Source organism: Oncorhynchus keta, chromosome 14, assembly GCF_023373465.1.
Source record: "Oncorhynchus keta strain PuntledgeMale-10-30-2019 chromosome 14, Oket_V2, whole genome shotgun sequence".
Taxonomy (NCBI): domain Eukaryota; kingdom Metazoa; phylum Chordata; class Actinopteri; order Salmoniformes; family Salmonidae; genus Oncorhynchus; species Oncorhynchus keta.
The window spans coordinates 25417770-25438409 of record NC_068434.1 but is presented as its reverse complement, the minus strand read 5'-3'; the positions used below and the strand labels follow the sequence as shown (position 1 = coordinate 25438409).

At 41.4% G+C, this 20640-nt stretch overlaps 2 protein-coding genes across 12 annotated transcripts; one reads left to right on the top strand and one right to left on the bottom strand.

The window, feature by feature from the left end:
- Positions 1-1741: 1741 nt before the first annotated feature.
- On the bottom strand, positions 1742-19950 carry LOC118393066 (protein GUCD1-like). Of its 10 annotated transcripts, none has more exons than XM_052461395.1 (17): positions 19771-19950; positions 19231-19378; positions 19006-19077; positions 18744-18882; positions 18391-18487; positions 17891-17971; positions 17525-17666; positions 17129-17265; positions 16845-16935; positions 16639-16704; positions 16442-16546; positions 16191-16298; positions 15131-16003; positions 13238-13285; positions 12959-13031; positions 11298-11397; positions 4694-4778 (listed from the first exon to the last, which is right to left on the bottom strand). In XM_052461395.1, the coding sequence occupies exons 1-13, from the start codon at positions 19887-19889 to the stop codon at positions 15524-15526; spliced, it is 1785 nt and encodes a 594-aa protein (XP_052317355.1). In that variant the 5' UTR covers positions 19890-19950; the 3' UTR covers positions 4694-4778; positions 11298-11397; positions 12959-13031; positions 13238-13285; positions 15131-15523. The 10 variants fall into 10 exon arrangements, with proteins under 10 accessions (XP_035641212.1, XP_035641213.1, XP_035641211.1 ...); XM_052461396.1 differs by having other exon boundaries at positions 15146-16003; XM_052461394.1 differs by having other exon boundaries at positions 13238-16003.
- On the top strand, positions 6027-7467 carry LOC118393069 (small nuclear ribonucleoprotein Sm D3). Of its 2 annotated transcripts, none has more exons than XM_035785321.2 (4): positions 6027-6185; positions 6472-6601; positions 6845-7037; positions 7304-7467. In XM_035785321.2, the coding sequence occupies exons 2-4, from the start codon at positions 6476-6478 to the stop codon at positions 7366-7368; spliced, it is 384 nt and encodes a 127-aa protein (XP_035641214.1). In that variant the 5' UTR covers positions 6027-6185; positions 6472-6475; the 3' UTR covers positions 7369-7467. The 2 variants fall into 2 exon arrangements, with proteins under 2 accessions (XP_035641214.1, XP_035641216.1); XM_035785323.2 differs by having other exon boundaries at positions 6038-6185; positions 6476-6601.
- Positions 19951-20640: the final 690 nt, after the last annotated feature.

The following is a 20640-nucleotide window of genomic DNA, read 5'->3' as shown; positions in this document are numbered from 1 at the left end:
AATGATAAACAGCTGCCTCTGATTGAGAACCATACCAGGCCAAACACAGAAATCCCAAAACATAGAAAAAGGAACATAGACAACCCACCCAACTCACGCTCTGACCATACTAAAACAAAGACATAATAAAATAACTAAGGTCAGAACGTAACACTTTGCAGCACTTGACCATACTGTAATACTGGACAATAATCAAGATAAGATCAATCTCGAACCTGCAGGACTTGTTCTGTGGAGTGTGAGCATCTCTTTATTATGGACAGACCTCTCGCCATCTTTACAACCATTGAATCTATATGTTTTGACCATGACTGTTTACAATCTAAGGTAACACCAAGTAATTTTGTCTCCTCAACTTGTTCAACAGCCACACTATTCATTACCAGATTCAGCTGATAGCAGCAGCACGGCCAGGTGGACTGGGGACAACAAGGAGTCATCATGTCAGGTAGTCCTGGGGCATGGTCCTAGGGCTCAGGTCCTCCGAGAGAGAGAAAGAAAGAGAGAAAAGGAGAGAATTAGAGAACGCACACTTAGATTCACACAGGACACCGAATAGGACAGGAGAAGTACTCCAGATATAACAAACTGACCCTAGCCCCCCGACACATAAACTACTGCAGCATAAATACTGGAGGCTGAGACAGGAGAGGTCAGGAGACACTGTGGCCCCATCCGAGGACACCCCCGGACAGGGCCAAACAGGAAGGATATAACCCCACCCACTTTGCCAAAGCACAGCCCCCACACCACTATTCCATTCTGCCCTCTACTGCCTCCATAGTCCAATTATCCATGATATACTGGTATCCTCTCTTTTGTGTGTAGCCTCATAAAGTATGCCACTGCCAGACTTCACAGCTGGTGAACACAACTATATTATGTATGAACCATCATAATGCAGATTTCTGAAGAGGATATCTCTCTTGTTTTATGTAGGAGCACTTTAAGAATGAGTTCACCTCTGGGAATGGGAAAAAAAGGTATATATCTTTGTTTTTTTAGGACCGTGTAGTATCATGCATATTACTGCATATCTGTTTTTCAACTAAGTACTCAATCAACACTATCTTTCTGTCAAGAATGTGACATGGAAGTCTGCATGAATAGAGATACTTCTGAATAAGTAAAGCATACAAAAGAGATATCCAGAAATGGGTCAGGTCTATACCAGCGTCATTGACAGTGAGCCTCAATGGCATGTTTGATATATGAGCCACACCCAAGTGCAGTGTGTCTGTCTGCCATTTACATTCTGCATCCAGAACAGGCCCAGGGCCTACTGCCATGTTAACAAGTGTCATGTTGCTGAACGTTAGCCTCACAGCACATTCATATCCATAGACCTCATGATCTGTGCATAACGTTGCAGGTTGTCTACCTGTGAAACACTAACAGACATCACTGTCTGGTCTAACCTGTATCATGTTCAGTTACGCGATAACAAAACCCTGGTATATTACATTTGCATAAGTAGTTTGCACTACTATATCTGCAGATGACTGGGAGGTATGGGGACTATTCAGAGGAGCTCACCAGGGCAACCAAGCATGACTTCAAGCCAAACATTATCAAGAAGTAGAAGATCGACATGACCTGAAGGTACACCTAAACAAAGAGACGTGCTGCACTGTAGGCTATCTCAATAAGAGGACATGAGGTCAATGTTGAGGAAGACATGATTAGTGCTATCAAGATTATTAACAGACCAAACAAGCCAGCCATAAGCTAAACCAAAGAATGTGTTCAAATGATTTTAATGAGTACAGTACATAAATGGAATTGTATATTTCATAAAAATAAAGCCATTTTAACACATTCCATTTGTTCATAACAAAAATACACAAGCAGGAATAAATCATTGTCATTCCATCTAGATTGGGAAAATATGTTATCATGGTAAAATGAAAATTAAATAATACATAATTATGGCTGGTACAAAAACCAAAGTGCAATAACATCATCCATGATACCAAAATATAAAAATAAATGTTGAAAGAGAATAATGAAGTCATTCTGTGTTGTCTCCACTTGATTGCTATTTTCAACAGAAAATATCTTATGATCTAATAATTCCTTTAAAACTCGGAAGGTAGTGTTGAGTCATATACTGAAGCAAAACCGGCAAGGCATCCATCTACCTCGTACCGAGTACTTCACACTTTCCACTGTGTCTCCATTCTCCCCTTTTCAAACTCAGAGCATGGAGATCGAGGCATGTAGTGCAACACTGAAAAACGTCAGATAGTGGAGGCTGGTGGGATGAGTTATAGGAGGATCAGGCTGATTGTAATGGCTGGAATGGAATTAATGGGACGGATTCGAACATGTGGTTTCCATGTTTGATACAGTTCCATTAATTCCATGCCAGCCATTACAATGGGCCCATCCTCCTATAGCTCCTCCCACCAGCCTCCACTGCCTTCAGTTGAAACTATAGCTGATTCTCTATAATGTCCTTGATGTGAATGACACTGACATGGACTGTAATCATCGGTTCACACAACAAAAGCAAAGTCTGTACAAAGCAGCAGGCTGAGGTTGAACATGATGTCCTGATGACTGACACCTAGGCCTGCCAGGCAGATTTGGTTCCATAAACAGGAAATGGGTCAAGGTGTATTGCATTAAAGAAAATACATTTGTAACATGGGTTTGCTAACACATCAGACTCTATGGACATTAATTACCTGAGTCTTTCAAAAACAATTTCTCCTTCTATTCAATGTTATTAGAAAATACTAAATAATACATGAAGTTCAACAAACAGTATCAAAATAACTATTAATAAAATAAGACAAGGCTAGTCTAAGGGGAGGAAAGCAGCAATACATGGCTCATCAGACTTGCATGACACCAGGTAAAACCAGAGAGAGCATCATGTTGCGATAAGCCCTTGTATGTGCATTGTTTTGTCCTCCTCTACAAGTCTAGAATCAACTTGAGTGTCATGTTATTTTTTCCACCCAGCAATTGAAATTGGATTTCAAGTCTTGCACTGCTCACCCTTCACACGTCAATTGGTAGAATGAACTAACTGAAGTAAAACTAAACAAAATGGGACACAGGAAAAATTCCTTTATTCTATTTCATCTATCTGCTTGTCCCCCAACCAACTTAAAACCACACTTTATTTATGTCTTCAGTGATTATTCCTTTACACACTGACGACTAGCATGGGCTATGTGAAGTGAGGCAGGTGTGGTGACGTTGGAGTGATGTGTGTTCTGTGAGCAGTCAGTTAGCACTGGAGAGGACAGCCCGGGACCATCTACAACACTGGGCAAGAGCTGGAACCAGCAGTCCCAGTTCAGGGACCTGTAGACCCACTGATATGTCATCATAGTGAGGATGGGGCACCATAGCGATGTGGATACCATCTGCATCTTCATTGTCCCTAAGCCATCAGCTCTCCTTGAAGATGAACAGAATATCCTCATCTGTCCCGTAGCTCATTCGAGCCTCTTCAAAGTTACTAATGCTGGTGCAACACACTCCTGTAAGCAAAACACACAAAGGCTTTCTGTCAATGTGATATTTTCACTCTTACTCAATCTCTCTGTGCTTACTGACAAGAACATGGTTAACTTTTCACCCTCTGGTTACATGTTCATGCAAAGCCCCATGTAGGGCACAGAGTCAGGTACAGGTGTTATGTTATTGTGCAATTTATTATGAAGCACTTAGATTTAGAACTTGGAATGCCAAAAAACACAATGTGATTTATTCCACACTTATACTTAATGAATATATGGGTCTAGTAAGTCGGTGGCCCTGTCGACTGTTGGAAATGTGTAGAGGGAGGACTAACGGTCTGAGTAGGCAGGGTTGTTGTAGAAGATGCAGCCAGTGCTCCGGTTGAAGCCGCACACCACCACAAAGTGACCCTGGTATTCTGGCTTCCTGCAGAAGCACTTCTGGCCCACAGGCAGGAAACAGCAGTACTTGACAGGCGAAGAGCAGAGTTCACACACCAGAACCACAGCGTTGACCAGCACTATGGCCACATGGCCCTGGTAAATATGTTCCTGGATTTCCTGAATTGTCACAGAGCTACAGGTGACATTCAAAAAGGCAGAAAGTTAGCATCTCTTAGTTATTTTCTGTCTAGGTTTGTAGATTTGGAACAATTTGTCTTTTTCCTTTATCCGTGCAAGTTTTTCACAAAGTTAACTAACCATTTATTCACCACCACAGCCTTGCTTTCAGCCTTTAGGAAGAGTTCGTTGACTCTGTCTTCCTCAGTGTCAAAATGCTTTTTGTAGAAGGACTGGAAAAAGATGAAAGAAACAAACATAGTAAGTCTCTCAGGTACGTATTAGTTAAGGACATTTGTTATGGTGGGCTACATGATAATTAAATGTACTTAACCTTACATTATAACTATTGTACTTGTGATGGCCTACAAAGTGTTGACTCATTACCTGATTCCTGAAGCCCTTGTCAACACCCAGTGTCTGAGTGCAGAAGCGGTGCCGGACCCTCAGCTGGCACATGAGGTAGGCCAAGTCAATTGTCCAAACACTCTGCGTCAGCTTCAACTCCCAGCAAGCACCCTGAAACTCCTCATCACTCACAGGGTGGAGGTACCTGCCAAATTATTGTATATGATGAAGTCTTCACCAACACAATGCACTGTAGTCAAAATGCAGACCCATGTCTGTATGCAGTATATGATGAAATGTCCTCATACTTCAAAACCATTCTGGAGCAGGCTAATCCACAGTCCCAGTGGTACAGCTGCCGAATGACGGGTACATTCAGCAGGACAGCATCATCTGTCAAAAACAAGATGTGATGAGGCTGATGGAAATAATTACACAATCTTAGCTACTGGGCTCACCAGGCCTATAATATGTCAGTTTCTTTCTGTTGTGGCAAGCTTCTCCAAATTAATTAAATTCATGTTTACAAAAGTAAATAACTACTGTAGCTAGCTAACTAATATTTTTCTAATGGATTTGACATTCCTTAAGCACCACTGATAAACACAGCAAGTGTTATTTACATGTGACAATGTCATGAGATGGATGGGATGCCCTGGTTCGAACCCGGGCTGTAACACAACCGGGCGTGATCGGGAGTCCCTTAGGGTAGCGCACAAATTGGCTCAGCATCGTCCGGGTTAGTTGAGGGTTCCGCCGGGGTAGGCCGTCATTGTAAATAATAATTTGTTCTTAATTGCCTTGCCTCGTTAAATAAAGGTTAAATAAAAAAAGGAATTGGTGGTTAGCTAGCTAAGTTAGGTGGGTTATACTACCAAACGTGACATTTCGAAAACACTCTAGATAACTAGAGCACACGTACCTGACATTCTGTTGGTTTGTTCTTTGCTGCTAGATGCAAATCACAAACTAGTTAGACTTGCTTACGGTCGGTAGCTAGTTAATCCTCCGGAGTTGGATTGCCTCATGAGGGTGTTGGCTAGCACTGCCTGGCGCTAGCAACCAAATCAGTGTACCCTTGAACATATCATTATTTACATCTAGTTGGTCGACTTAATAGTCAATTCGCCCACTAACTGTTAGATCATTTAAAGTGGATTCATGTGAATTGTTTAGTGTTTTCTTGTACTGATCGCTAAACTAGTTCTGTTCAGATAGCTAGCTGGGTTTCTTCAAATAATTGATACGAACGAGGATTGCGAGTCAAACTCACTTCCGGTGGCTGGTAGCGCCCGCACACCCGAATGTTGTTAATAGCGCGCGCACACACTTAAAAGTGGATCCAGAAACTACACTGCCACCAAAATAACCCTGGTCGCAAACAAGAACAACATCTATCACAGAGTGTATCCCACATTATTCGAGTCGCTTAATTGTTGTTCAAACTATAGATGGAATATAAAAAAACGTAATAAATTGGATTGAGCGTTGTCTGTAAAAGAAAAAAGCTTTAGTAGTGAACTAAACTGCACCGTTGGCAGGACATCAGTAGGTGGCAGCACATACAGTTCTCGCTCTAGTTTTCACCCTGCATCGCCACAGATGGAACAATGAGCTATTGGTTATAAAACATCTTTGCCATGGCTATGAATGAGTCAAACAGGAAATACACGGGGCTGGAGAGGCTAGCTTTCAAACAAGCAGGACATCTTTGCCATTCACCCATAGCTAGACCTAAATAAAAATATTAGCTATCTAGCTTAATAATTTTCCACGAACTTGTTTGCGAGGATTTAAACGGTAAGATATTACGGTTATCATCATCATCTATCTAGCTATTAGCATTATAGCAGTGCACACGGAAATGAGCTAGCTACAGTACGTATCATTCGGCGCTAACGTTAGATATTTATCGTTAGCCAACGTTAGCTACCAAGCATAGCTAGCTAACGCGTCCAGTTAGCCAATTCCATTAATCCTGTTTTAGCTACTAACGTTTAACTACTGATTTTAGTGACAAATAACATCAACCAGAAGCTCTTTTATATTTGACTAAAATCATTACTGTATTTGTGGTGGTGCTCAGAAAGATGTCCATTGGAGTGCCAATCAAAGTCCTTCATGAAGCTGAGGGCCACATCGTTACCTGCGAGACCAACACCGGGGAGGTGTACCGGGGGAAACTCATTGAAGCTGAGGACAACATGAACTGCCAGGTAATAAGCGTCTCAAACGTTAAAGTGGATTTCATGCCTAACACGAATTACAATTGTATAGAAAGTATCATTCTGAACATGTTGCATCAAGTTCTCTTAAGTTCTAAGGTCCTTAGTCTATATTTGAATATTATGATTTATAAATAAGCATATTTTCCCTGAATCCCTCAAAGTAGTCCTCTTCAACCTACCCCCCCTAATCTAATTTGATGTATTTATCATTCAACATTCTGTCCCCTCCAGATGGCCAACATCACAGTGACTCACAGAGACGGCCGTGTAGCCCAGCTGGAGCAAGTGTACATCCGAGGCAGCAAGATTCGATTCCTTATTCTGCCAGACATGCTGAAGAATGCACCAATGCTAAAGAGTATGAAGAACAAGAACCAGGGAGCTGGAGCTGGGAGAGGCAAAGCTGCCATTCTCAAAGCACAAGGTATAGATTTTATTACATTCTGGGCCTAATCAGATCTTCTTTGATTCCAACTGGCCTGCGTGCGCCATCATGCCAACTCATTGTCAGTCATTGTGATGCCAAACATGTTTGGCTTGACTATGATAGCAATTGAGTTGGCGTTAGCAGGAGCACAAAGAGATCTAGGCCCAGGCTAGTATCCTGTTGGATTTGCTCCATAAATTATGGAAGCAGATTATTGTAATAATGTATGTTGATTGAACAATTTGCTTTGTCTCCTCTCCCAGTGGCTGCTAGGGGTCGAGGACGTGGAGGGATGGGAAGAGGAAATATATTCCCGAAAAGGCGATAATTGTAAAAATTATTTTCTACATTCTATAACACCGCTTGTTTGTTATTTTGTTGATAAATGATGCAAAATACCATTTCCATATTAAAATGATTTTCTTAATATTGATATGTTCATTGTTATCAGGTAGCAAATAACTTGAGTAGCCATTATAGATTCCGACCCTACGCTTGCTTACAGCTGCACTGGGGTCGAACAGGTTTCCTGTTTAGATTAAAACACAGCGGAGCCGGTGCGAGATATGGCTCGGGAAACGTACCTCAATGTAGGGATGAGAAATGAGTTGAATGCCGACTTGTCCCATTATCCCAACTGTAACATTGAGGAGATTGAACGACTGCAAGTTTAAGTAAACTGCTGTTTTCGTTCTCATGCTAGCTAGCAGTAGCCACTGCCGCCGTTATGGAATGTTCCGTTGAACAACAAAGGAGCTGATTGGCTGACACTGCCATTCTAAAACGGCTGCTCTTGCTTCTGCTACCTAGCATTAGGATGAAAAGGGCAGTTTTCTGTAACTAGCAGTCGTTCAATCTTATTGGTGTAACAGTTGAGATAAAGGGACAATTCGGAGTACAACTCATTTCTCATCCCTGGATTATGGTATGTGCACATACCACATAAGCAAGCATTCTGGCTAACCTTCAGAGCAGTTTGATAGGTCGTACACTGAAGAGGCTTAGTTAGAAAGTTAAGGAAATAAGAGTGTATGCATGATGTTTAGTGGCAGGGGCTGGATATTGGAGGTGGGTAACGGTCTGGACAAAAAAATCATGGCTTCAAGGTCCTTGTTTACACATTATCAGTGGTTTTGTAGTACTTTGCGAACCTGTGGAAATAAGTCTTATTGAAAAGCTATATTTATTCTCTTTAGAGTATTGTGCCCACATGTTCATTGATCTCACCTAAAGTTGTATCCAGGGGCTACAGTTGAAGTCAGAAGTTTACATACACTTAGGTTGGAGTCATTAACTCATTTTTCAACCACTACACACTTTTCTTATTTACAAACAATAGTTTTGGCAAGTCAGTTAGGACATCTACTTTGTGCATGACACAAGTCATTTTCCCAAAAATTGTTTACAGAGATTATTTCACTTAATTCACTGTATCACAATTCCAGTGCGTCAGAAGTTTACATACACTAAGTTGACTGTCTTTAAACAGCTTGGAAAATTCCAGAAAATTATGTCATGGCTTTAGAAGCTTCTGATAGGCTAATTGACATAATTTGAGTCAATTGTTGGAGGTGTACTTGTGGATGTATTTCAAGGCCTACCTTCAAACTCAGTGCCTCTTTGCTTGACATCATGGGAAAAATTTTAAAAATCAGCCAAGACCTCAGAACTTTTTTGTTGTAGACTTTCATATGTCTGGTTCATCCTTGGGAGCAATTTCCAAATGCCAGAAGGCACCACGTTCATCTGTACAAACAATTGTATGCAAGTATAATCTCCACCCGGCACAGCCAGAAGAGGACTGGCCACCCCACAGCCTGGTTCCTCTCTAGGTTTCTTCCTAGGTTTTGGCCTTTCTAGGGAGTTTTTCCTAGCCACCGTGCTTCTACACCTGCATTGCTTGCTGTTTGGGGTTTTAGGCTGGGTTTCTGTACAGCACTTTGAGATATCAGCTGATGTACGAAAGGCTATATAAATACATTTGATTTGATTTTGATTTGAAGTATAAATACCATTGGACCACTCCGCTGTCATACTGCTCAGGAAGGAGATGCGTTCTGCCTCCTAGAGATGAACATACTTTGGTGCGAAAATTGCAAATCAATCCCAGAACAACAGCAAAGGGCCGTGTGAAGATGCTGGAGTTCACAGGTACAACATTATCTATATCCACAGTAAAACTAGTCCTATATCCACATAACCTGAAAAGCCGCTCAACAAGGAAGAAGCCACTGCTATAAAACTGATATAATAAAGCCAGACTACGGTTTGCAACTACACATGGGGACAATGATTGTACTTTTTGGAGAAATGTCCTCTGGTCTGATGAAACAAAAATGTAACTTTTTGGCCATAATGACCATCGTTATGTTTGGAGAAAAGGGAGGCTTGCAAGCCGAAGAACACCATCATGTTGTGGGGGTGCTTTGCTGCAGGAGGTACTGGTGCACTTCACAAAATAGATGGCATCATGAGGTAGAAAAAATATGTGGATATATTGAAGCAACATCTCAAGACATCAGTCAGGAAGTTAAAGCTTGGTCGCAAATGGGGGTCTTCCAAAAGGACATTGACCCCAAGCATACTTCCAAAGTTGTGGCAAAATGGCTTAAGGACAAGAAAGTCAAGGTATTAGAGTGGCCATCACAAATCCTTGACCTCAATCCTATAGAATATGTGTGTGCAGAACTGAAAAAGTGTCAGAGTAAGGATGCCTATAAACCTGACTTAGTTTCACAAGCTCTGTCAGGAGGAATGGACCAAAATTCGCCCAACTTATTGTGGAAGGCTACCTGAAAAGTTTGACCCAAGTTAAATGATTTAAAGGCAATGCTAACAAATACTAATTGAGTGTATGTAAACTTCTGACCCACTGGGAATGTGATGAAAGAAATAAAAGCTGAAATAAATCATTCTCTACTATTATTCTGACATTTCATGTTCTTAAAAGAAAGTGGTGATCCTAACTGACCTAAATCAGGGAATTTTTACTAGGATTAAATGTCAGGAATTGTGAAAACTGAGTTTAAATGTAGTTGGCTAAGGTGTATGTAAACTTCCGACTTCAACTGTACATTGTTCTCAGAGTTTTTATGTCCAGCCTGCGGAAAGAGTACTTAGGGCCACAGGTCCCAGCTCCAGCCAATCATAATCCAAAGAACGCCACCCTTAACAACATAACCATGATATAGTCTAATTTCAAAATTCAGCTATTTAGCTAATTTTACACAGAATATACAAAACATAAAGAACACCTCTTTCTATGAAAGACTGACCAGGTGAAAGCTATGATCCCTTATTGATGTCACTTGTTAATTCCACTTCAATCAGTATAGATGAATGGGAGGAGACAGGTTAAAGAAAGATTGTGGGTGTGTGTGTCATTCAGAGGGTGAATGGGCAAGACAAAATATTTAAGTGCCTTTGAATGGGATATGGTAGTTTTTGCCAGGCCAGGCGCATCGGTTTGTATGAATAACTGCAATAATGCTGGGTTTTTCATGCGCAACAGTTTTGCGTGTATATGAAGAATGGTCCACCACCCAAAGGACATCCAGCTAACTTGACACAACTGTACAAAGCATTGGAGTCAACATGGGCCTACATCCCTGAGGAACACTTTTGACACTTTGTGTAGACCATGCCCCGACAAATCGAGACTGTAAGGGGAGGGAGGTGCAACTCAATGTTAGGAAGGTGTCCCTAATGTTTGGTATACTTAGTGTATATACACCACAGAGTTACACTACTGCTCAAATAGCCTATAGCCTGATGGACATGGACAAAGCCCTTATTAAATTGTGACACAAATCAAACACGGCATAACTACTGAGAATTAGTTCAAGAACATCTAATATGGGCTTATGCAGAGTCAAATCTAAATGGGACCTGAGAAAAGAAAGTGAGTGGCTACATGTTATACCCTGATAGCCATGGTCTGAATGTCTTTCACAGTTTCAGTGACCATGTCTTGAAGCGGAAGATGGGACAGTTGGGGTCTGATGTGCGAATGAAATCACATTGCTTCAGATATGAAGGGTTAACATCAGCCAAAATGTTATTCCTACATCTTTCAATTGAGTGCAACACAAACATACAGTGCCTTTGGAAAGTATTCAGACCCCTTGACTTTTTCCACATTTTGTTACGTTACGTCCTTATTCTAAAATGGATTAAATAAATAAAATCCTCAGCAATCTACACACACTAACCCATAATGACAAAGCAAAAACTGGTTTAGAATTAAAACAGACATACCTTATTTACAGAAGTATTCAGACCCTCGAAATTGAGCTCCAGTGCATCCTGTTTCCATTGACCATCCTTGAGATGTTTCTACAACTTGATTGGAGTCCACCTGTTGTAAATTCAATTGAACATTATTTGGAAAGGCACACACCTATTTATTAAATCCCACAGTTGACAGTGCATGTCAGAGCAAAAACCAAGCCATGAGGTCTAAATAATTTTCCGTAGAGCTCCGAGACAGAATTGCATCTAGGCACAGATCTGGGGAAAGGTACCAAAACATTTCTGCAACACTGATGGTCCCCAAGAACACAGTGGCCTCCATCATTCTCAAATGGAAGAACTTTGGAAGCACCAAGACTAGAGCTGGCCGCCTGGCAAAACTGAGCAATCAGGGGAGAAGGGCCTTGGTCAGGGAGGTGACCAAGAACCCGATGATCACTCTAACGAGCTTGAGAGTTCCTCTGTGGAGATGGGAGAACCTTACAGAAGGACAGCCATCTCTGCAGCACTCTACCCATCAGGCCTTTCTGGTAGACTGGCCAGACGGAAGCCGCTCCTTAGTAAAAGGCTCATGACAGCCTGCTTGGAGTTTTCCAAAAGGCACAGAGAGGACTGTCAGACCATGAGGAACAAGATTCTCTGGCCTAAAGGAACCACGATTGAATTCTTTGGCCTGAATTTCAAGCGTCACGTCTGGAGGAAACCTGGCACCATAACTACGGTGAAGCATGGTGGTGGCAGCATCATGCTGTGGGGATGTTTTTCAGCAACAGGGACTGGGAGACTAGTCAGGATCGAGGGAAAGATGAATGGAGCAAAGTACAGAGAGATCCTTGATGAAAACCTGAGCCAGACCTCAGACTGGGGCGAAGGTTCACCTTCCAACAGGACAACGACCCTAAGCACACAGCCAAGCGAAGACAACGTAGGAGTGGCTTCGGGACAAGTCTCTGAATGTCCTTGAGTAGCCCAGCCAGAGCCCGGACTTGAACCTGATTGAACATCTCTGGAGAGACCTGAAAATAGCTGTGCAGCGACGCTCCCCATCCAACCTGACAGCTTGAGAGGATCTTCAGAGAAGAATGGGAGAAACTCCCCAAATACAATTGTGCCAAGCTTATAGCGTCACCCAAGACCAGATGCTGTAATCACTGCCAAACGTGCGTCAACTAATTGAGTAAAGTGTGATATCTCTGTTGTTTTTCATTGTCATCATGGGGTATTGTGTGTAGATTGATGATGGAAAAAAACTATTTTATCCATTTTAGAATAAGGCTGTAACGTAACAAAATTTGGAAAAAGTCAAGGGGTCTGAATACTTTAAGAATGCACTGTAATCTGTTCTTATTTACTCAGGTAGGTTAGTGTCTATTTCAAGAGGACACCAAGATGGCACCTCACAGGTATTGACAGTCTGAGTAGTTTACGCATAGCCCTGTCTACATACCTTTGAAGAGATTAATATGATTAGAGACATTGCTATATAGTTATTCAAATATATTGCAGGATGATTCAGAAAATGTTAATTAATTTTAGGACACATTTCTCTGGAGCAGTAGATATGTATTTACTAATGACACTGAATAAATGTTTCAGCCATCTCTTTGCTGGTTGCTGCCCTTGTTAACAATTCTACGAGGATTCATCAGCAAGACATGGAGGTTTACCGTTGCCACGGACATCACTGGATCCCTCTGTGCAGTCACTGTCTGACATGCAAATGGTGGGTTGGCTTGGGAGCTTAAGAAGATACAGGATCACATTTCACTAACATTCAAATACCTTTTTGACTACAATTGAAATAAAGGTTGTATAAGTAAATTTATTAATGTGTAACTACAGTCTCATTATACATTTTACAATATATTTCAAACAATAACATAACGTTTCACAATATAGCCTAATATACTTTTCAGTATATTTTAAAGAAGAAATCAGAAACGTACCTTTGGACAGCTCAGTTGAGTTTGATTGGGGGTGACGATCATGTTAGTCTGCCAGACAAAGATCACATTTTCCTCAAACAAATCCCCTTATTCACAAATATAAAAACAGTTAAATACAATTTGAACTGAAACTGACCAAAAGGTGATACACTGTAGATGAAGTGTATTGAGTATATGATGCTACCTGAGAGGGGATGTTGTAATCAGACAACTCCCACACACAGGGACCCAGATCAGAGATGTTGGGGAAGGCAATGTCCTTCACCTTGGTGGTGACAGAGCTGATCACTGAGTCAGTAATTTTTATCATAGGTACACTTCAACTGTGAGAGACGGAATCTAAAACAAAAATCCAGAAAATCACATTGTATGATTTTTAAGTAATTAATTAGCATTTTATTGCATGACATACGTATTTGATACATCAGAAAAGCAGAACTTAATATTTGGTACAGAAACCTTTCTTTGCAATTACAGAGATCATACGTTTCCTGTAGTTCTTGACCAGGTTTGCACACACTGCAGCAGGGATTGTGGCCCACTCCTCCATACAGACCTTCTCCAGATCCTTCAGGTTTCGGGGCTGTCGCTGGGCAATACGGACTTTCAGCTCTCTCCAAAGATTTTCTATTGGCTTCAGGTCTGGAGACTGGCTAGGCCACTCCAGGAACTTGAGATGCTTCTTACGGAGCGACTCCTTAGTTGCCCTGGCTGTGTGTTTCAGGTCGTTGACATGCTGGAAGACCTAGTCACGACCCATCTTCAATGCTCTTACTGAGGGAAGGAGGTTGTTGGCCAAGATCTTGCGATACATGGCCCCATCCATCCTCCCCGCAACACGTTGCAGTCATCCTGTCCCATTTGCAGAAAAGCATCCCCAAAGAATGATGTTTCCACCTCCATGCTTCACGGTTGGGATGGTGTTCTTGGGGTTGTACTCATCCTTCTACCTCCTCCAAACACGGCGAGTGGAGTTTAGATCAAAAAGCTCAATTTTTCTCTCATCAGACCACATGACCTTCTCCCATTCCTCCTCTGGATCATCCAGATGGTCATTGGCAAACTTCAGACGGGCCTGGACATGCGCTAGCTTGAGCGGGGGGACCTTGCGTGCGCTGCAGGATTTTAATCCATGACGGCGTAGTTTGTTACTAATGGTTTTCTTTGAAACTGTGGTCCCAGCTCTCTTCAGGTCATTGACCAGGTCCTGCCGTGTAGTTCTGGGCTGATCCATCACCTTCCTCATGATCATTGATGCCCCACGAGGTGAGATCTTGCATGGAGCCCCAGACCGAGGGTGATTGACCGTCATCTTGAACTTCTTCCATTTCCTAATAATTGCGCCAACAGTTGTTGCCTTCTCACCAAGCTGCTTGCCTATTGTCCTGTAGCCCATCCCAGCCTTGTGCAGGTCTACAATTTTATCCCTAATGTCCTTACACAGCTGTCTGGTCTTGGCCATTGTGGAGAGGTTGGAGTCTGTTTGATTGAGTGTGTGGACAGGTGTCTTTTATACAGGTAACGAGTTCAAACAGGTGCAGTTAATACAGGTAATGAGTGGAGAACAGGAGGGCTTCTTAAAGAAAAACTAACAGGTCTGTGGGAGCCGGATTTCTTACTGGTTGGTAGGTAATCAAATACCTATGTCATGCAATACAATGCAAATTAATTACTTAATCATACAATGTGATTCTCTGGATTTTTGTTTTAGATTCCGTCTCTCACAGTTGAAGTGTACGTATGATAAAAAATTACAGACATCTACATGCTTTGTAAGTAGGAAAAGCTGTAAAATCGGCAGTCTATCAAATACTTGTTCTCCCCACTGTATATATTTTTAAATTGTACCTTTATTTAACTAGGCAAGTCAGTTAAGAACAAATTCTTATTTACAATGACGGCCCATACTAGCCAAACCCGAACAACGCTGGGCCATTTGTGCACCGCCCTATGGGACTCCCAATCACGGCAGATAGTGATACAGCCTGGATTCAAACCAGGTTCTGTAGTGACGCCTCTAGCACGGAGATGCAACGCCTTAGACCACTGCGCCACTTGGGAGCCCTTTTCATCATTCATGGTCTCTAGACAGTGGGATGGATAGACACAATATCTATAGGTGAGAATGATGATCAAGTTGAAAATGTTAACCTTAATGCAGAATGGAAGATTAGATAAATACACAAGTACAAATGCATGATACAGCTGTTGCATGATGAGGACCAGTCTCTGATTTCTATATAGAACACTGCTTTCTAGAACACTGACTCTCCCTCTTTCCTAAAGCTATGTGTTAGGGCTGGACTGGGGAGAAGTAGTTCTTCTGGGTCTCATGCCAGTGTACTCTCCATCTTGGCTGGAGTATTCCTCTCTGATTCTCCACACACTACAACTGGGTATGACAGGAAGGCTTTCTCTGGGTGGGGCCCCAAATCTCCAGGTGATATACTGATTGTAGGCGCAGTGGCGCATGGCGGTGGTCCACTGCTCCCCCTCGGTCAGCTCACAAAGAGGCTCCCTGTACAGCAACACTGCCTCCAACAAGGGCCGACTCAGCACCAGCTGTTCAAACAAGGAGGAGGTGGTGATGCAGCGACCTCTGCTCATCCTGCAGCACAGCTGCTCCTGGAGATGGGTGGAGGGGAGGCAGCAGCCACACAGACACCAGGCTGGACGGCTGGGCCGAGGGAGAGCCTGGGGCTGCTTGTCTATGCTGGGCCCTTTCTGCAATACACCAGCCATGGCACTCAGGTGCCTTATGTCGTCCTGACAACAAGAGTGCAATACATAGATATTACAATAGTTATGTGTACTTATATACAATAGTTTTACCTTGCTCAGTAACTGTGTAAAAGACAAGAGAATGGTAACATAAAGTGAGCTTAAAAGTGAGTATCTACTGTATCAGGGGGTGAGAAAGGCACTACATTTGGGAAAACACAATTATGCTAACCTTGAATGGGTGAACGGACATGGGCTTCACTTGTTGTAAACTTTTCCTATGTGATCTTTTCACCACTCTTATATGGTTCTCGTCCACAAACGAGACACAAAGAATGCACTGGAACACAGAAGGAGAATAGTGCCATTGTTCAGCGTCTCACCACATATTTACATCCAACATTCAGTCAATGGGAATGCAAATGTTGCTGTGGATTTGAGGGTATGTATAATCCCCAGTGGGGAATGCCATCCCACTCCTACCTGTTGTCTGTCCTGAACAGATTCAACCTTTTTCTCTGAGTAGTTCTGTCTGGCTTCTTTAGAGAAGCAGCTGGTCCCAATGAGCCAGTCAATGAATAACGTGGTCTGGGGAAAGTCACAGTCAATGTAGGCTTCTTTGCCTGTTAAAATGTTGAATTTCAAAAAAAGTTGAACAAAAACATCTGAATAAAGCTCACCAGTGCATAATAGGATAGAGTTGATCCAATATAGATGATCAGTTGGATTATGCTGAATTTACCTGCCTTTAAAAGAACACACATGATAAATTACCATTTGTATTATTCTGATTCATGCACTGATTAGAATAATATATACTCATTCATTAGATTACCATCATCATTATTGCAGGTTTGAATGATAAGACTTAATAAGTCATACAAACCTTTCCAAATACCATGACATCAAACCTGATCCCAAACGCTTTAAACAGGGTCCTCTCCCCAACACCTTTTTCTGTCTGATATCGAGCAAACCTGCCAACACATGTTGTTATAAAACTGTAAAAAACTATGTTACACTGTAATATCTGGATGCACCGATGTCTACAATTACAAATGACTATTCCAGTATAGATTGACAGTTTTCCATAATCTCATTTGAATTGGGTCAACTGGCCATGTATTGTCTATGACATTCGGCCTAAAGAACACGGCCAGTCACAATTACCTGAAGTTGAGACCAGGGTACAGAGTTCTGTTGCTCTCCTTCTCATCCATCCGGCGGAAGGAGTATTTGGGCAGACAGTTCCGCAAGAACCCGTCCAGATTACAATCCCACTTAATTTGGATCCCAATGACGCCACCCTTTGGTGAGAGAGCATGGTGAAGATGATCTACTCAACGTCAACCTTACCTGACAATCATGTAAACCCTCTCAGATCTGAAGTAATTAAGGTGATTTCATTTGGTAATTCATTAAGTAATCAAATATGTCCAACGTTATGAATTGCCAGTATGTGCAATGCCAAAATAGATGCAGACATCAGTGATATACATACATAATTGAGAGTCATAGAGTAAGTTTGTGGTTATTTGAGAAATTCCCTCTAACAGAGCAGCCCACCTCAACTGCCATCTCTGAGAAGTTCTCTCTGGCCTCCTGCACAATGTCCCCGAGGCGGAAGATGGGGCACCAGGGGTCTGTACGCCTGTTAAATTGGCAGTGCTTCAGGTAGCTGTCCGTCATCTCAGGGAGAATGTTCCTTCTGTGAGACAAACACACATTAGTAAGATCAGCTGAATGTAAAGACGGTGCTCGTTTTCCATCTGTTTATGAATGAATGTAATTCTGTTTTTTGTGATTATGACCCTTTGAGTATGTAAAGGTGGGGTGGTGAAGGTTACTCTGAATATAATATATATAATATACTTAACTGTGGTATGCAAGCTAAAAATACAAATCTATTCACATTGAATTGGGCAGTCTCACCTAATGAAGTTAAAGTTTGGGAATCTGATGTTGTTCTTGATGAGGACTGTGAAGTTCTCAGCTGATGCCAAGAGAGCAGGCCTAGATGTCAGAGCAGTCATCAATTGCACTATTGAAGCATAGTTGTGAAAAAAAATGTTTTTACAGCTGACGGTTTAGGGCTCTATTCAATCTTTCAAGCTGAAGTGTTACAGATTCCGTGATAGAGCCCTTCATTTTCATTCCAAAGTTGTTGTGAAACTACTTTGAAACAATGTTCCTCATCATATTTGACTATACACTCATGGAGCGGTAATGTGGTGAGCTTCCTCCACATTAGAGGAACTAAAGTATAAATATAGCTGTCAGGCAGTGGTCTATGTAGAAGTGAAGATAACTTGATTTACTGAGTAACTAACCTCTGCAGAGACTGCAAGTCAAATCACACTGAATATGATGAGAGGGGGAAGGCAGGCACACATACTGATAATGAGAATACAAATAATAGTGAACTTATTTACTTGGGGGGTGTTTTCTTGGTTTCTATGGGGCACCATGTAGACACCTCACATGTTTTCTGTTTTACATCAAACTTCACACATGCACCTGTCTGAACCCCTGAAAGGAAAGCAAAATGTGGAATTTAGAATGAGTTCAATTTGAATTATTATATGGTTCACGTGACAAATAATAACAACAATTGTCCTAGCTGTTCTATTATCATGTGTCTACATGTTTACTACTACTGTGTAACCCTTACATAACCAGGTTGTATCTGCCTACAGTAAAGACAGAGAGAACAGAGCAGCCCATCTGAAACCTCAACACATCAGGGACAAATTCCTCCCCTCCTTGCAAGAACTAATGGTCTAACCAGATAGAGATGACACAAACAGAGGAGAATGATCAGGAGAAAAGTTGTAGACAGCTGTAGTTGTACCGCGACTGTTCTGATCCCAGAACCCCTTCACACAGTCCTTGTCTGTCCAACACACTTTTCCGTAAGGAGGGACCTGTAATACACAGACTCCTGGGAGATGAGTTGGTTCTAGTCATCAAGTAGTGTGGTTAATAGAAGTGATATCAGACATTATAATTTACAGGAATTGGGTAGGGATGTCCTACTGGCACTCTACCTCAGGGCATTTTCCTTGCCTTTGATTTTTTGTAACAATGACATTGGTCACCACGAAAAATGAATTCTTTCCCTTAAACAGAAAGTCCAACAAATGTATAGAAAGTCAGAACCAATGTATAAATATATGCATGTATAATACAAATCTGATATGTGTATAATATACAACAATAAAACAACAATATTTGTAAAACACAAACGTATGAATGCACACACACACACACACCTGTGATGGCCCACTGTAATCTACAACATCCCATACTATATCACCAACATCTGGCAAGCTGGTCATGGCCACTCCCTTGACCTTAGCAGTAACAGAGCTGACCACATAGTCGTGTTCTTGGTACTCCTTGTTCCAGAACATTACAATGCTACAATGTAAAACAGTATTTTATTATAGAATGTTGCAAATTGGAGTAAATTACTTTTATGTGTCCCTGATAGATTTGAAATACTATTGGTATGGCTAGAAAATGTGGATGGTAAATAAATAAATACAAATAGTAAATATAATTGATACAAGTAATACATCATTATTTACATTCATTTTGAAATATTATTGGTATGGCTAGAAGATGGACACATTAAAATAAATAGTTAATACAATTGATAAAAGCAATACATCATTATTTCAGAATGTATTCGATATCTATAATAACATTCATACTTTATTTTCATGCACACATTTTTGATCAAGGTTCGTGGGCGTTCCTTGTCTACTACCGTTATTACCGCAAACTGAATCCTTCTGCAGAATACTCACCAGATGAACATCAGTATGACTCCGTTAAATGTCCATTTCAGCGATCCCAGCCTTGCACTTTGTATTCGGACCAGTTTATGTGTTTCATACTCACATAGATTTAGCAGTTTACACGGCATTTTGGATGTTGTCAGAGAGAGTGAATCTCTTTCTTCTGACTCATACTGGTTCTTCTCCTTCCTGAGTGGGTCAGTGATCACATGTACATCTGCTTGGAGCTGTTTCAGTTCCATTGACCAAACAATATTCTACGTCTTTGAAATTCAAGACTGGTCCAGTCGTCGTTGTTGTATAGCATTATGCATGTATCCCTGTTGTGCAGCCAAAGCTGGAACAAAGTAGCGTTTGTCTATTGTTTTATGTTATTTGTTACTTTGAAATTATTTGATCATTTATTACATGGAAATTACACGAATGCATTCATATGAATTAAAGACTAACATATGAAGTAGGCCTACCATGGGGTACACCGATAAATTAGATTAAATTAAGATTTCTGTCACTATCAGTATTTGCAAATCAAAGGGTCACATATCCCTATGAAGGAAGTCATTGTATCTGGGCATGGCTGTATCCGGACCACTTAACTTGATTGTGAAGATGTGCACTGCATCCTAGTCCAGATATGATATAGGCTACAGTAGGCTTGATGTTTTTTTAATGCAGTATGAGTGACAGTTTCTTTGGGGTGAAAGTTGTGCCAAACAAATTTCCTGATTTGGTGCCCAATCAAGAAATCATTTTAAACTCTAGATAGCAGTAAATAATTAGTATGGAAAGGAACTGGATGTATTTGGCCAACACAGGAGCTTGAAAATGAGGACGATATAATTGTGTCACATACTAGCTTTAGTTTCCCTGTAGTTCAAT